This window comes from Drosophila yakuba, chromosome 2L (assembly GCF_016746365.2).
Source record: "Drosophila yakuba strain Tai18E2 chromosome 2L, Prin_Dyak_Tai18E2_2.1, whole genome shotgun sequence".
Lineage (NCBI taxonomy): Eukaryota > Metazoa > Arthropoda > Insecta > Diptera > Drosophilidae > Drosophila > Drosophila yakuba.
The window spans coordinates 17,991,786-18,007,270 of NC_052527.2; the positions used below are offsets into that span (position 1 = coordinate 17,991,786).

The 15,485-nt window shown below is 41.0% G+C and overlaps 2 protein-coding genes across 14 annotated transcripts in view; both read right to left on the reverse strand.

Moving 5' to 3' along the window:
- Nucleotides 1–1,869: 1,869 nt before the first annotated feature.
- LOC6528742 (myeloid differentiation primary response protein MyD88) lies at nucleotides 1,870–7,527 on the reverse strand. Its single transcript, XM_002089741.4, has 5 exons — nucleotides 6,073–7,527; nucleotides 4,019–4,314; nucleotides 3,787–3,955; nucleotides 3,527–3,713; nucleotides 1,870–2,518 (listed from the first exon to the last, which is right to left on the reverse strand). Exons 1-5 carry the CDS (start codon nucleotides 6,590–6,592, stop codon nucleotides 2,083–2,085), a joined length of 1,608 nt encoding a protein of 535 aa, XP_002089777.1. The 5' UTR covers nucleotides 6,593–7,527; the 3' UTR covers nucleotides 1,870–2,082.
- A 629-nt stretch (nucleotides 7,528–8,156) lies between these two features.
- Nucleotides 8,157–15,485, reverse strand: part of LOC6528744 — a 71,353-nt gene continuing 64,024 nt past the window's right edge. For 7 of the 13 annotated variants that reach the window (XR_005560368.2, XR_005560365.2, XR_005560366.2 and 4 more), the window contains one exon: nucleotides 11,515–11,660. Coding sequence is in view for 6 of the 13 variants with exons in the window: in XM_015198784.2 (XP_015054270.1) it covers nucleotides 11,533–11,660 (128 nt within the window). In the remaining 7 variants the exon portion in view is untranslated. Of the gene's footprint in view, nucleotides 11,661–15,485 lie in introns of all 13 variants that reach the window. The other 6 variants (XM_015198784.2, XM_015198783.2, XM_039371446.1 and 3 more) reach the window with 1 other exon arrangement.

Sequence of the window (15,485 nt, forward strand, 5' to 3'; positions counted from 1 at the left end):
TACAGACTTCTTCAGCTGACTTCCATAATCATAATCATTGTTAACACTTAACTATAGAGAATAACGCTTTAAACAAACAAACAGACACTTACACGGACCTTGGTTGCGGTTGAGTTAGTTAGGTTCTGTTACATCCCGAGGCGCCACTTCAGTCCGGGACCACTACAGTCACCAGGCTCCAGATCCACATCCAGTGCCACATCCTGACATCCTAACCCGCCCTGCCCTTCCCTGCCCCTCCACTCAGACTCGTCGTCACACACTCTGTGTAAATGCAATCAGTTAGATTTATAAGATGAATAACAAGTCAAACGAATGTAAGACATCCCCAGAAGGCATTAATTAAGCTACGAAACAATTTGCAAATAATACTCATAGAGCGCGAGTCGAGGCAGAAGATGCAACATCATGCGTTACATTGTTTTAATATGCGAATTACGATAAATTGATCAATTAACATATACATACAACAAAGAGCAAACAAATTACAAACTGTTTTTATTAATTTTGTTAAACGATAAATCATTAAAATAACTCTAACAAAGAAAAACAAAAATAAGCGGATAACAAACGACAGATAAAATTAATAACATATATAAATCGATTTATAAATACACACACATAAAAACACACATTGAGCAGAAAAGCAACCAAACAAAGCCCAAAAACATAAATTCAATTAAAAGTAACGAAACGAAGCAAAACAAAAAAACAAAGTTTAAAGAACAAGCTCAAGTTGCGAAGAGCAGTGAGGCTAAAAAACATATTTGTTCACAGTGTAAATTGTAACACACAGAGAGCGAAATTAACGCAGGTTGCGAGGAATGTGAGCGAGGAGCTATTATTAAAACATTAAACGATTTAAACAATAAAAAACCGAAAATAAATAAAACAAAAAAAATACAAAAAAATTTAAACCGATTCGAACTGTTTTGTAGATTAACCGGAACTGGTCGATAAACATTTCCACTCAATATGTACGCGAACAACTGTATGTAAATATACGGGGATTCACACATGAACTGCAATGTTTATTAAACATGAACGAACTAAAGGTTGTCTACATTCAACAATAAATTATTGAGCCAAACATTGAACAGTTTATTGCCGCTCAACTGGAGCTTGCTTATTTCCGATATGGATACCGTGCGTTTCATAACCATAAGTGACACGTGGCGCGAAGGTCCAGGCTCTTGCGTTCGATACCCGACATTGAGCGACTTACATACATATATGCATTTATTGTCGCTTGACATAAGTTAGACATAATACGGTCGTCGACCCTTTATGATTTTGAAACGTACTGTTCCGAGATATAATACTATATAGAAAGAGTCTAGATACATTGGAAAAGACGATGTGATGGGTGACATCTCTTATGGTATTTGATTTATAATAAGTGAGTGTGTTAAGGTGCACATCAGGCACATGGGCACGCATTCACAGCAATCAGTGACAATCGGTAAAAGCTAAAGCTAATCACATGGGGGAACCAGCCGATGGCGGTACCGAAAACAAACAGTTTACTTATTGCTAGCAATCGTCTAAAACGGCTTGAGCAGTTTACAAAATGATAAAGCACTGCTCGCACAATGCAGCCATACGTATTCGTTATATATGCTCATTACTCATACGAGATGGGGTCTGAGTTGCGAGAACAGCAGGCGAGATAATTAAATTAAGTAAGTCACTTATCGAACGCGTGACTAATATTTAATTGAGCGCTTTGGTTAGCAGTGTCGCGTATTTAACCTCACTCAACGCAATTGCCAATTTGTCTGTTTATCGAGTCCAGAGTCGTATACATGGCATAGCGCAAATCGTGTCATACGTGGTAGTCCGTGTGCTTTAGTGATACATTTGTGCGGATATATGGTATTGTCTTTATTCGTTGTTGTCTTATATAAGTAACCGGATGCGTCTAATTATATTAAGTTATTTGACTTTGATAAGGATTAGGCTAAAGATTATCACTAGGCATGGAGGGTGACGACATTGGCGACTCGGCGGCCATAACTAGACTGGACACACGATAAGGAATCAAGAATGAATCGAATGAATGGCTATTTTAACACTATGATCTCAGCACGGCGTCTGTAGCTTGTTGCTGGATCGGGAGAACAGGGACTTCTTCAGGATGTTCGGCCGCCACTTGATAAAACTCTTCTTGCTCTCCGACGTGGTAGAGATATTGGAGCTGCTGGCACTGATGGTCCTTTCGCGCTCCATGACGTTTATGGTGCTGACGGAGTGAGCATGACGCAGGGTCTTGGCGCTGGCCCCATCATTTCGCGCCGTCTTTCCGATGATGTGCGTGATTTTGCGGAAGGTATTCATTTTCTTCGGTTTGTGCTCCGGCAGGGGTGAGCCGGTATCACCGGAAATCGAAACAACTGTGGTCTCCGCTTCCGGCACTTTGCAGCTGTTGTAGTTTGGCATATCAGTGACATCCTTGTCGTTGATTTGTATCCGAATGCTGGGAGTGGTCACCCGGGGAGACGGTTCCTCCGGCGAGGGTCTGCATAGAGAATGTGAAGAAAAGTGTATGACCAATTTTTACTAAATGGGTTTAATTCCTTCATGTTTAACAATTAACTAATTTAATTTTAATATAATCTTACACCCGCATATATGTTATATTACGTTTATTTCCTGTTTATAAATTTGATTCAAAGTTGATTACTCATACGAAGTGTATTTCTTCCTGGGCACTTATTATAAAATCGTCTGAGTTCATCTTTCTGAGTCATTTTTCTCCTTTAAATTTAGGAAAATTAAATAAAACAAGAGAGAACGCTATAGTCGAGTTCCCCGACTATCTGATACCCGTTAATCAGCTAGTGGAAGGGAGGAGAGTCTTAAACACAGTTTTTGGCGGTTTGTAGGCGTTATAGAGGGCGTGGCAGAAAGTTTTTTGGCAAATCGATAGAAATTTAAAAGACCTACACAAAAATGAAATAATAGTTATAAACAATTTTTTCAAAAGTGTGGGCGTAGCAGCTTAATCTCAACTTTCTAGCTTTTGTAGTTCCTAAGATCACAACGTTCATACGGACGGACAGACAGACGGACATGGTCATATCGACTCGGCTATTGGTCCTGATCAAGGATATATATACCTTATATGGTCGGAAACGCTTCCTTCTGCCTGTTACATACTTTTCAACGAATCTAGTATACCCTTTTACTCTACGAGTAACGGGTATAAATACCAACTAGGCTGTTCTAAGGTTGATCGGTCATACGCTTTACGATATTTGCTTATATATTTTGTTTACAAGCAGTTGGTATACACTTGCGCATTTTATGTGAATGTTGTGAAACGATTTCGCAGTCCCTAAAGCCCGCAGTAGCAATATATCTTGTTGCACACCAAAAGGAAAAACTGAAGCTAATAAAATGTGTTTTAAAACAGTTTCTAACATTTGAAAGATCACTTCAGTTTGCAAACCTTATGTACCTGCTGTCTAGTATTGTAAATCTTTAGATACATACAATCTATATCGTAGAAAGTAGCAACACTTACGTTTGCACCTGGCGCGGGGAGTAGATCGAAAAGGCATTCACATCGTATAGCGAACGCGCCAACTTGTCCCAGAAGTTGAACAACTTGGAATCCGCGGCGTAATTCATGTGTGTGTAAATGCCCAGGGTCTGGGGTATGTGCATGTTCATCTTGTACAGAATCGGTATGATCTTGCGAGTGTGATTCTCTGCGAAAAAGCAGATCGTTGAACTTGTAATGCGACTCTGACTCTGAGATACAACTGAGTAGCAGCTACTCACCGATTTGTATCTTCTGGGTGAAGTTCACGAGGTACGTGTTCTCCGGGCTCCGAAGAAACTCCTCTGTGAGCAAGACAATCAAGTGATTGCAGCGGGTAGCCATGAAGTGGGACAGTTGGACATGCTCGAACGGAACGCCCATTAGCATGTCGCGGTGGCGCAGGAAAAGCTGCAATAGAACGTTCCATGGTTATTCAATAGAACACACAGCAACCAAGCGCATCCCGCTCACCCTGAGATTGTACCGCTCAGACTCTAGATTGTTCATAATCTCGGTAGCATGATCGATGTCTGCCTCCGCGTACAAAACACAGGCGTTGTATCTGGGCAGCGGTTGGCCCATCTGCACACATCTCTGGTCTTCGTCGCTGAGGATCTGCACACTTTGACCCACCGTGATGTTGTTGCTGTTGCTGCTGCTGTAGTTGTTGTTGGTCTCGAAGAAGTCGCTGGGAGGCGGCGGACACGCCTCCACCAGAGCGGTCTGCCGCTGCTCCTGTTTCATGATGTAGCGCTGGGTGTCCTTGGCTTTTGGGGCGAGTAAAATGAAGTCAGTTTAACTAACGGAATTACGATTCTTAAAAACTAAAGGCCGTATAACACAATAACACAATTATATATATTAACACAATTTATATATGTATATTATAAAGAAAATCAAATGATGTTTATTAAATAAACATGATGACACAATGATTGTAATCCTTTTTAGTATGATACTAGCAAAAACGAATGCCATAGTGAAGTTTATCTGAGTCTCTGAGCTGTTGTTTTAAATTGAAATTAAAGTACTAGTTCTCCTTTCATAACCTTTTAAATTTCGTATTACATATCTAAAATTATCCAATGTCTAACACATCTGATTATTCACATCTTTCACATTATATTGGCAGCAAAGAGGAACACTCTAGTAATTTTTGCGTATATAAATTCAAGCAGTTATTACTGACATATTCAAAAACAATTTATATTTTTATACCCGCTACTCGTAGATTAAAGGAAAGACATTATTCTAATGTCTTTTGTAAAAGGGTATACTAGATTCGTTGAAAAGTCGGTAACAGGCAGAAGGAAGCGTTTCCGAACATTTAAAGTCGATCTGGGCATAAAATGTTTTGATATTTTTTCATTTTTGTATTAGCCTTTTAAATTTTTATCGATTTGCCAAAAAACTTTTTGCCACGCCACACGCCCACAAACCGCCAAAAACTGTGAGTGTTAAAGACTCTCCTTCGCACTTCCACTAGCTGGGTAACGGGTATCAGATAGTCAGATATAGCGATCATGACTATAGAAATTATGTTTTAGTTTATTGGTATATTAAAAAAAGCATAATTAAAGATCATTAGAAAGAATTTGGTGCAAATTCAAAATTATTCTATTAAAAATACATAACGTTTTAAGTTTTAATTACTTTTTTTTTATATATCAAGCATTTAAATTTTCCCACCATTTTTGTTAAAACAAATATTTCTGACAACAGTTTTTGTTGGGATAATCCCCATAATGCAAATAAATAAGAAGACTTCTTTCTTAAATGATTGGCGTTTTCTATAGTTTATGGTCTGTTAGTTGCGGTTAATAAAAATCATTGTTTTCAGGGTCTTATTTATGTCCAAACGTTATTTTTTGATTTATCGGGATGTGGTAATAAAATTCATACAAGTTGAAACGTTATTAACGAATCAATAATTTGGAAAATGGGAGACTTTTATTTCTGTTCATCATAACTCAATAGTTTTATGTATCTGACGATAAGCATTGTTTAATTTAGATAAATGTGCGATAGATAAGTTAAATATGTACGCTTGCTGCATATCTACTCAAAATATTATAAAGATTACCAGGTCCATTTTTATAAACTCGAAACGGGTTTTCCGGTCATAAATCCGAAAATGGATCGACCAAAAAGTAATTGATAGCTGTTGCTCGTAATTAAAGTAAAATTTAATGGGTAATTTTCCACTGCTTCTAATTAAAATACACATGTATATATGCATACATATGTATATAATCATTTATTATGTATGTACATTGTGCTAAGAAATTTTTTTGTCTCTTTCGTTTCGTATGTTTGTTAATCAAAAAATTATTTGGAATTCTTCTTTGACTTTTAATAATAAAAATCGGAAACCTCGTTCTAATGAACCTTCATAGACACCCCCTCATTTTTCGAATCCAGACCTTTAATGAAAGGTAATCTAAAACTAATGATACTCCAAACTCAAGTGACATATTTCACTTATAGATAGCGACTACCATAAGGAGAATATAATGAATTCTTACCCAGATTCTCCTGGATGTCGTCGCACACGTCCCACCGATCGATGATGCCTAGAAAGTGTTCTAGATGGCCCACCTTGGCAGTCTGGGGGCTCCGCTGTGTCCAGCTGATCAGCACCAGATCCATTGGATTGTTGGCGTTCTCGTCGACGAAGCCCTTCTGCTTGGCCAGCTCCGAGATGCCGCGCCAGTCCCGCTGGTAGCCCTCCTCGGATCGCAGAACCTTCTTGCGGTTCAGCATGCGGGACAGCTGGGTGCGGGTCTCGATTCCCAGTGCGGATAATGGGGTATCGTTGAAGTGCCCCAAGCCCGTTCCCGTGCCCGATCCCGATCCCGACCCGATGTCCATAACTCCCTCGGCCACCACCATGCTAGCGGTGCGATAACGCCGATAACTGACGTCAGTGGCGCCGTAAATGTGATGGTGATGGGGCGGATTGGGATGGCGGTGGTAATGGTAACGGTGATGGAAAGGGGATTGGGCCACCGAGTGCTGCTGATGGCATACAAATCGAGGGCGCATTCGCACTTGGCGCTGGTTTTATTGGAATAATTGGTGTTTGTTTGCTGGCGTATTTGTTTTAGTGTGGATGCGATGCGATGCGATATACATATATTTATCAACTGACGTTTATCAGTCGAGAGGGCGGCGAGCAATAAAACGATGAAGCGCGTGAGTTTACTTTTGTTTTTGTGCTGCTTGTAGATTTTTTCGAGTTTTCCGATCGAGCGTGCTGTTTTTTGCGGGCGCTTGAACCGAAACTGGTTAGAAACTGGGGTGGTCCGGGGGTGGTGCTATATTGCTATACTGATTTACTGATATAGTGATGTAGTGCTTCAGTGCGGTGCGAAATGGACCGAGTGACCTCCAGCACCTTGCCGCGTCACAGTCGCGTTGTTGTTTTTCGGATTCTCGGATTCTGTTTTTATTTATCTGTCTGCTCCGCTGCGAGAGGAGATGGGGAGATCTTCGCCTTCGTTTTCGTCGCGTTTTTTATTCGTCTGGCGTATGATTTTTTGAATATTGTTTAAATATACACAACACACACACACGCGCTCATACGCTCACACACTCACAGTCAGTGGCACGCACACAGTGTCGCCCTAAGCACAGAAATAAATTCGTTTCGCTTTTTTCGAGTGCGTCCGCTCCGGTTTGTTGTTTTCTTTCGACTGGTTCTGTCCGCCGTTTTGTGCTTTTGTTTCTGCCTCGTTGTCCGCTCCTCCGCCACCGCCCCCTCCGACAACTCTTCGCGCTCACTCTCCCGCGCTCTTTCTCCTCCTCTTCCTTTCACTCGCTTGTTTATTTTGGTTCCGTTCGCTTCTGGCGAAAGCGGGGGCCAAAGGCGGAACTATCAGCTCAGCTGCTTCGGCTGGTTGGCTGACAACACTCTGTTTGCACTGGCTAATTGCTAATTAATTTATCTGCACAGCTTTTCCACTTTTCAGATCAGATCGCGATTTCGATAATCTGGTGAGTCAGAGCTTTTCGGGTGGCCAGTCTCTGGTTTGTTTTGGTATTTTATCGGCGACGGTTATCGGTTGCGGTATTTCTGGAGCGCGGACACTCTTTAGTAGGTTCCTAAAGCTTTCAGCAGATGGCGGTTTGTCCTACTTACGGCTGTTGGAAACAAATTTAAGAACATTGGCAAACACAATAATTCGTCGTTTTCCTAGTATTCCTTATTATAAATTAACATATTTTATAAGGCTTTCTAGCATACTGCAACATCAAAAGCCAAGAAGAATAGCTCCAAGCCCATAAAATGCCATTTTGAAAATCATTGCCGACCCGCCAGCTGCTGTTGGTAAGATAACTTCTTTCAGGTACATATGTATGCACCGAATTGTTTATTCTTAAAATGTAATTATTTTAATTTGAAACGACTTGTTTAATTAATTTCATGACTAATGCTGGTTTCGTACTGTACTGTTGTACGGAGACTAACCTAAGCCCAAAAAGGAATATTTTACATTTCGGCCGGTTCAAGACATACTTACCCATTGTAAAGTATACAGAGAAATATTGCTCCCCAGCAGTCAACCGATTTGGGAGGATAATGCAGGAAATGAATATACCAACCAAGGACCACTTGTAAATTCAGTTTATTTTCATTTGATTTGGTTTGTTTCTGTGGTTGATGCCTGCACCTCAACGCTTTTCATGTTCAGTTACAAATACTGAGATATACTTACTACACAGGTGACACAAATTGATTTATCGTTTGTATGGCTTTGTTTGACTTTTTGTTTCGATTCAACATTTCTTGTTTGATGAATAAAACGCTGAAGGCGTTCAAATGTATTTTAAATATATTTGTTTTGCTTTTTCATGGTTTTTCATTTTTGTAGTTTTCGTTTTTCGGTCGGCGCTGCGTTTTGCATTGCCAGCAACAATTAACAGTAAAAGTTGATGCCTTGCACACAAGTTGAAGTATTACCTGCTTCTGTTTGAATTCCGTTGTTAATTTATTTAATGTTGATTTACTCGGATAAGCCCTCTCATTAGTTATTAATGTACCTACTTGGTATTTACTCATTTGGTTTGTTTGTGATTCTATTTACAATACATCTGCCTTTGTGGTGTGTGTGTGTGTCTTTCTTTGTGTTTCGTTATATTTTCACTTGTAAATAATTGCTCAAACTGGATTGGGCACCAAAAGTCTCTCGTTCAAAGGCTAAAAAGTTTGATTTTTTCTCGAGAAATATTTTCGTTATTCATTAATTTATGCTTGCTGCGTGTTTGTGTTTAACCTGTGTCGTTATTCAATATTCATTGGTATTTCGCCCTAGAACGTTACGAGTATTTCAATTACATCAATTTACTTGCTTCGGCTGTAGTTGGTTGTATAATAATTCAGCTTACATTTTTACACTTAGCTAGCCATAATTATAGACATTAGTTGTGTTCTTTTAATTCGGTCTCCCCAACCTCCATTCAGTTAATATCCAGTTTACTTTCGTTAGTGTAAGCATGCAGTTATGTTAAATCAATTTTGCAAACCTAGTGGATATGCTCTGCCCCACGAGTTAAATGCAATTACTAAGTACATTGTTGTTTGATTGTTTATACTAAATATCCTTTGTGGTTGCCTGGCGCAAATTTGATTATTTTATCGGCTGTGTGTGGTCAAATTCGAATGGCTTTCTTGGCCAAAATGCGTATCTTACAAATCTGAATGAGGTGTGTGATTCTTTGTCCCAGATGTACTTGCATTGCATTTAACAACGACCCGCTCTAAGTAGATTAAATGTTTAAGTTCACAATTTATTGAGCTAATTTAAAGCTTTCCATTTGTTTTCTTCCTTCTGCTTCCCTGCTTCCCTGCTGCCCGAATGGACCAAAATTATATTTATTTGTAAACAGAGAACATTAATTGTAAGCAAAACAGAAACTGTCCATCTATTCAATGAATTCATTGTTTTGAACCATGTGATTTTGAATCAGATACAGTTTGTATTCCCTGGCAAAGAATTTGTTAATTATTGAGTTTAAAGCTTCGAAAATAAAGCCAAAATATGTTGGAGATATAACTTAAAAAAAGATTCAGAAAACTAGATTCCAGCTCTTTATTATTTTTCTCATTGTTTTCAAGTGATGCTTGGGCCGTAAATCTGCCTTGTGGATACAAACTATCTTTGTATCTCACAGTAATTGTATGCCAGAGCCTAAAACCCTATTAAATTACCTTTGCGCAATCGGGCGAGTAATGGGAAAGATTTAGGCTGGTAAATACATATCCGGCTAATTGTTAACTGGATTGGGAGATGGGCGGTCAGGGAAGTAAGTTCTCAACATTGCTTTCAAGCCTGCATCGCTATGTTGGCTGAAACCGATAGAAGTTTGCTTCAAGCTATATTTTGTCGTTAGACCTGCAACTGAGTTAGCACAGGTTCATAAACTTATGCATTTGGTGAAGGCTGGGCAATCAATTCTGGCTCCTCGGCTGCTCGACCACAAATAATTGTAACATTGAACACCTAAAAAAACATTTAACATGTAGCTTAGATTCACTTAGTTTAATCCGTTTAAAAATTAATTCGACAACAAGCTCGTTTTGCACTTAAGTAACAGTTTCACATCGATCCGCTAAATATCTAACTCTCCTCGCTTTTTTGTTATTCAATTGTTTATTAAGTTACGCTACGCCACATTTATTGCAGGTTCTCATTAGGATTGGCACAAGTTGACTTCCAAATTTAAGTAAATCTATTGAATGTTTCTTTGCTTCCTTGCTCCTTTTCAATTATTGTTAACCTATGAATTGTAGTTTTACTCAAAATGTATCGTGGAATACTTGATACATATGTTTGCGCTTTTCTTTCAACATCTTCCCCTTCAACATCTTTAACGTCTAAGAGATACAAAAACTTTCGCTTGTTTATTGCTATTAACATTTACTTAGGAGTACTTTCAGTTAACAACTTAGTTTCAGACGTAACTATTGACCAACTTTTCTCCCTTTTTTTTCTCCAACAGCTGCCTGTCGACGCCATTCAGGAGGGTATTTATCGGGTGGGAAAACCTAGGGAAAAGCTCGGCTAAAGAAAAATTGAAACCATTTGGCTAATCAACTGAACAATCGAAACCTTTCGCTTAATTGCTCCTTCTGTTTGGCGTCGTCCTGCAGCCCAGAGTAGATCATATCCTTGGCGCAATAAATACAGGACAATCGAGTCGGTTCTGGTAAACAACTTCGTCGAAAAGACGTTAAGTTTGAAGTAATTTCACTAGTGAATTCATATTTCTTAAGCCAAGAGATATGAAAATGTAAAATGAAGATACAAACTGAATTCTATACTGAAGCATTGCAAAGCGACTAATAAATTATAATGCAATACTTCACTTCATCTATTTAAATTCAAGTGCGCACACAAATGCGCACATTGGGTTCTTGGAATAAAAACGCCTTTTGTTAGACCCATTTTCAATTGATTGTAAATCTCTGGAGAAGGTTGAATTTGAGCACCAGAACGTTCCCGATCTAATATTTAAAAATGTCATCGAAGTTACTCTATAAACAACGCTTTAACTATTGACTAAACTGAATCACTTTTGATTTTCTCGACCATTGAATTATATTTGGTTTGCTCTAAGTGGAGTCTAGCTCTCAGTTAGATATAAAACAAGTGATTACCGCCTGAGCAGACTTAACTACAATTAGCATTAGGCTTAGCTTTAGCCGAGCACTTCGGAGTGCTCCATTCTCATTTATTTTAGTTAACAATTTCTTTTGATTCGATTTCTCGTACTCTCCGTTATTCTTTGTAGCAATTGTGCGCATAACTTTGATTGGGCGGGGCAGGAAGGGAGTTGGGGGCTGCAGGAAGTGGGGGCAGAAGGGTCCTCCGGCTTCCTGCCACAAACTTGTTGTTCTTGCTGCCAGCCACTGACATTTCCAGCTCGTGCTGACATCTCATCCGGTCGCATCTGCTCCAGCGGCGTCACTTCCTTCCTTCCGCTCATGGAACGACGTGCAGCTGCATCTGCATCTCCATCTGCTGGCGCTGCAGGTTCAGCTCGGTGCGGTTCTTCATCATCCAGGTGCGCTCCAGATTCTCGCGGAAGTTGCGCTCGTTCTCCTGTCGCACTGTCAACGATAGAAATCGGTGTAAATGATCTCGCATAGCATCAGTTGATATGGGTATAATTTGTGGGGAAAATCAGTTTAAATGCCCTGAATTCAAACGCTTTAAGTAGTGAAGGCTTCTAAAATATTTCGTAAATAATATAATTCATAAAAAAACACCGATTCCCGCTCTAAACTAGTTCATAGCTCTAATGGAACAAGGTTATGGTATAGAGATAATCTGAATAAATCACTGCGCACTCGTTACTTTCCTGTTGCATTTCGTTCAAACTGCAGTTGAAGTAAATGCCTGTTGATGAATTCTCGAATGCAACTTTCATCAATCCAGACTATTTACTTTAAACACAGTCCAACATTGTTCGTCTTCCGCTCCTCGTATTTCCGTTTCCGCTTTGGGTTATCACGTTCGCATATGTGTACACATATCAGTATTATACATATGTACATATGTATGTATATCCCCCCTTCCACACACGGCATTCGTTTTTTCGAAAAAAAGCCCCCTGACATGACCCCCTGCGATTGTCGACGCGGTTGCTGTTTGCTCAACGCTTTTGTGCATTTTACAGCAGTTTTAATTAACGCTCAACAAACTGGAGAAGGATGCGGGAGTGGGATGAGATGGGGATTGGGATTGGGTTGGCTGGATTGGATGGGCAAACATTGTATACCTGCCCGTGGGTGTTGTGTAAAGTGTCAAAATTTGTTTGCCAATCAATCACAAACATACACGCGGACACCGGGACACTGGGACAAGTCGCAGTTGTCGGTTCAGTCCCAGTTCGGTTGTTTGTTCCCAGGCGAAACTGTTGCACACCAGGCAATGTTTCAGTTCTTTGTTTTGTCTGTTTAAGTTCGGAATTCCGTGCTGTGTGCATAATTTGATTGATTTACCGGAAATGCTGCTAATTCACAGAGTTCCTATAGCGTCCAATATACTTGCCACTGCACACACTCTGCGCTCGACTGAAATTTAATTAAAAAATTCCTGCCCCAAACGGCCACCAAACAGACCGAAAGCCAGCGCTAACAAAAACACAAGTACACACACACACACACCCATTGCTGCAAGGCTAGTGCAAAAATTTAAGTAATTTTCCCCTTTTTACGCTCTCATTTAATTGCAAAAATTAGTAATCCCATTTCCACCCGCAGCCAGCGACTTTAACGAGTGGAAGTGCAACCACGATGCAACATCACACATCGTTGCCGCTGCTTCTGTTGCTGCTGCCGTCGTCCAATTCATATGCATATATGGGCCAAAGGCCACAGGCCACGTAGTGGTTTCCAGCCGCTCGGCCAGGATGTGCCAGGCAACCTGGAGCTCCATCTTCCTTCCCCCACCTCGTGCCTTTGCATGGACTATGAGGCGTAATCGCAACGTGTTAATGCCAAAGTGAGGACTGTCGGGTGGCGGGTGGCAGGTTAGCGGGGTATGTGGCTCGGAACAGGTGACGATGCCTGCCATTATTCACTTGGCCAAGTGCTGGCTCTTGCCGGCTTTGTTGCCGCTCTGGTAAGTAGGAGCTACTCAGCACAATGCCTCTTGCAATTGGCCTGCTTTCGGGCTCTGAAGTTGGCCAGTAGACTGAAGGGGGGATTTGCTTGGTTCCCTGGTAATATTTATTAATCATCTTTTGTTTACGAATAGTTTATGAAGCCCTAAGGAGATCTTAGTTCTCCTTTCTAGGATCTTTGGTAAATTCAACTACGAAAAAATGTATTTTGCTGTTAAATGGTGTAGTAATTTAAATGTTTGTTGAACTATACAAATTTGACCACACTTAAACAAGTTTACTGCACATTATTTGCCAAATACAGGACATCGCCTAGTTGATCATTCATCTGTCCTCAAGGACGTGGTTGAGCCATGTGCGTGCCCAGTTGCTGAACAGCTCGCGTGCTTCTGTGTGTGGTGGGCTATACGAGACCAATTAACATATAACTTTCCCACCGGTAAACAAGTTAAATTGTTAACAGCCATTATGGGCGCTCATAAATGCTGCCGAGTAACTTTGAGCCCCACGCCCCCTCTCCTCCTGCTCCTGTTGGACTGCCGCCCACGCTTTCCATTCAGTTGCCTGCTCTGTCTGCCGGGCGCTTTGTCTTTCATGTTGTTTAATTATAAATGTGGCGTTGAAAGCAAAGGACCCCACCCTCTGGCCCTCCCCTCCCCTCACCACCCCTACCCTCCTAGACTGTGGGTCCTGGCCGTCACGCCAGTTGCCTGACGGATGGCAACCGACGCCTAATTAGCAGCCTGGGAATGAAACCAGCTCTGGCTCCAGGGATTGTTTTGCATCTATTGTACCTTCAAATTGAATTTATTGATGCACTTTTGTTGCCTTCGCTGTCTGGTTTGCCAGTGGCTATGGCTTTTTTCGCTCTTTTGTGGTTTAACTGGAGCATGATGGAGATGCAACATGCAACAGATTTTCCGTGGTAATGGAAAGCTTGTTGAAACAACTCGTCCATTATTGCTTTTAGTTATGAATATGACAATAGGAACTACGTCAAGTGTAAATAATCACTAAGCGAGATGAGATGGCATTGTAAAGTGTTTCATAAATGAATGGCTCTGTTCAAACAAAATGGCGCCCAACGTGGGGCTTTCATTTGTGTGTTTTCCATGTGCTCATGAGCAATAAGTTTGCGTCACCTGCCGCTTAAAGTTTACAGCTCAACTTTTCGATTAGGGCTTAGGATGCAAGTTGATCACACATAGAGGGATGTATATGTGAGGTATGTGGTAAACATCCTGTCAGAAATAAGTTTGAACCTGGTAGAGTTTCTCAACCAAGTGGTTTCTTATACAGTTTCAACTTGAACTTTTCGATAGGAGCGAAATAACTATCCGACTGCATTTTTTCTGACCTCAAACTTTCTTGAGCGAACTGTCAATTTGTCGCTTCTTCATCTGTAAGCTGCAACTTTCTAGTGGGCTTGGCAATTTGGGGACTTTAGCGGTCACACGGGACTGCCGACTTGGCAAGGCCAGCGGAGCCAATGGAGCCAACGAAGCCAACGAAACCAACTGGGCGGGCAATGTCACCGGCATTGCAGTTGCTGCTGCCTTATAATAAACAATTGTTGTTAGTTTATTTTTTTGCTGTTATTTTTGCTATTCTTATAGCTCTTGTTGCACTTTCCCTTACTGGCGCTCACTGAGGCGCAGTTGAAAAAGTAACCTAGTTTCCATGTCGTCAACGTGAAATTAATGCTATGAGTGTGAGCGTGCCTCCTGTCTGTGGGCACACGCACACATAATAAAAAGGAAGCCGAGCGTACCGTGCCGTAATGATGCTGCATACCCACACAAGCACTATCACAAGCATAAGCACACGCACACACACGTTAACAAACAAAACTATTAAGCGAGTGTATAAAAAAAGAGCAGGTTGGCCAAGGGAAAGGTCTCCGCAGGCCTTGGCTGCTCAGCCTGCCAGTCTGCCTGTCTGTCTGACTGTCAGTCGGTCAGTTAGTCTCTCACTGCCACCCACTGAGAGTCGGTTAAGCATTGTTTGTCCTCGGCTAAATAACACTCACACAAACAACAATATCCCCATGCACACGCACACCCATGCTCCCAGCCACACGCATACGCACACACGTGCTGATTAGTTTGGCTTTGCGGCAAGACGATGCTGCGGCTCCTGATGCAGTCAAAGTCATTAAAGTCATGGTAAGTAAGTACGGCATCATTTTTTATGGCCGTGTGCGTGTTTGCCTGGCAGGTTAGTCGGTTAGTCAGTTAGTCAGTTATGTAATGCTCGAGATTTTGCTGAGCTTTTGCCAGCTCAATATTTGAAAATTCCTCCCCAGCTG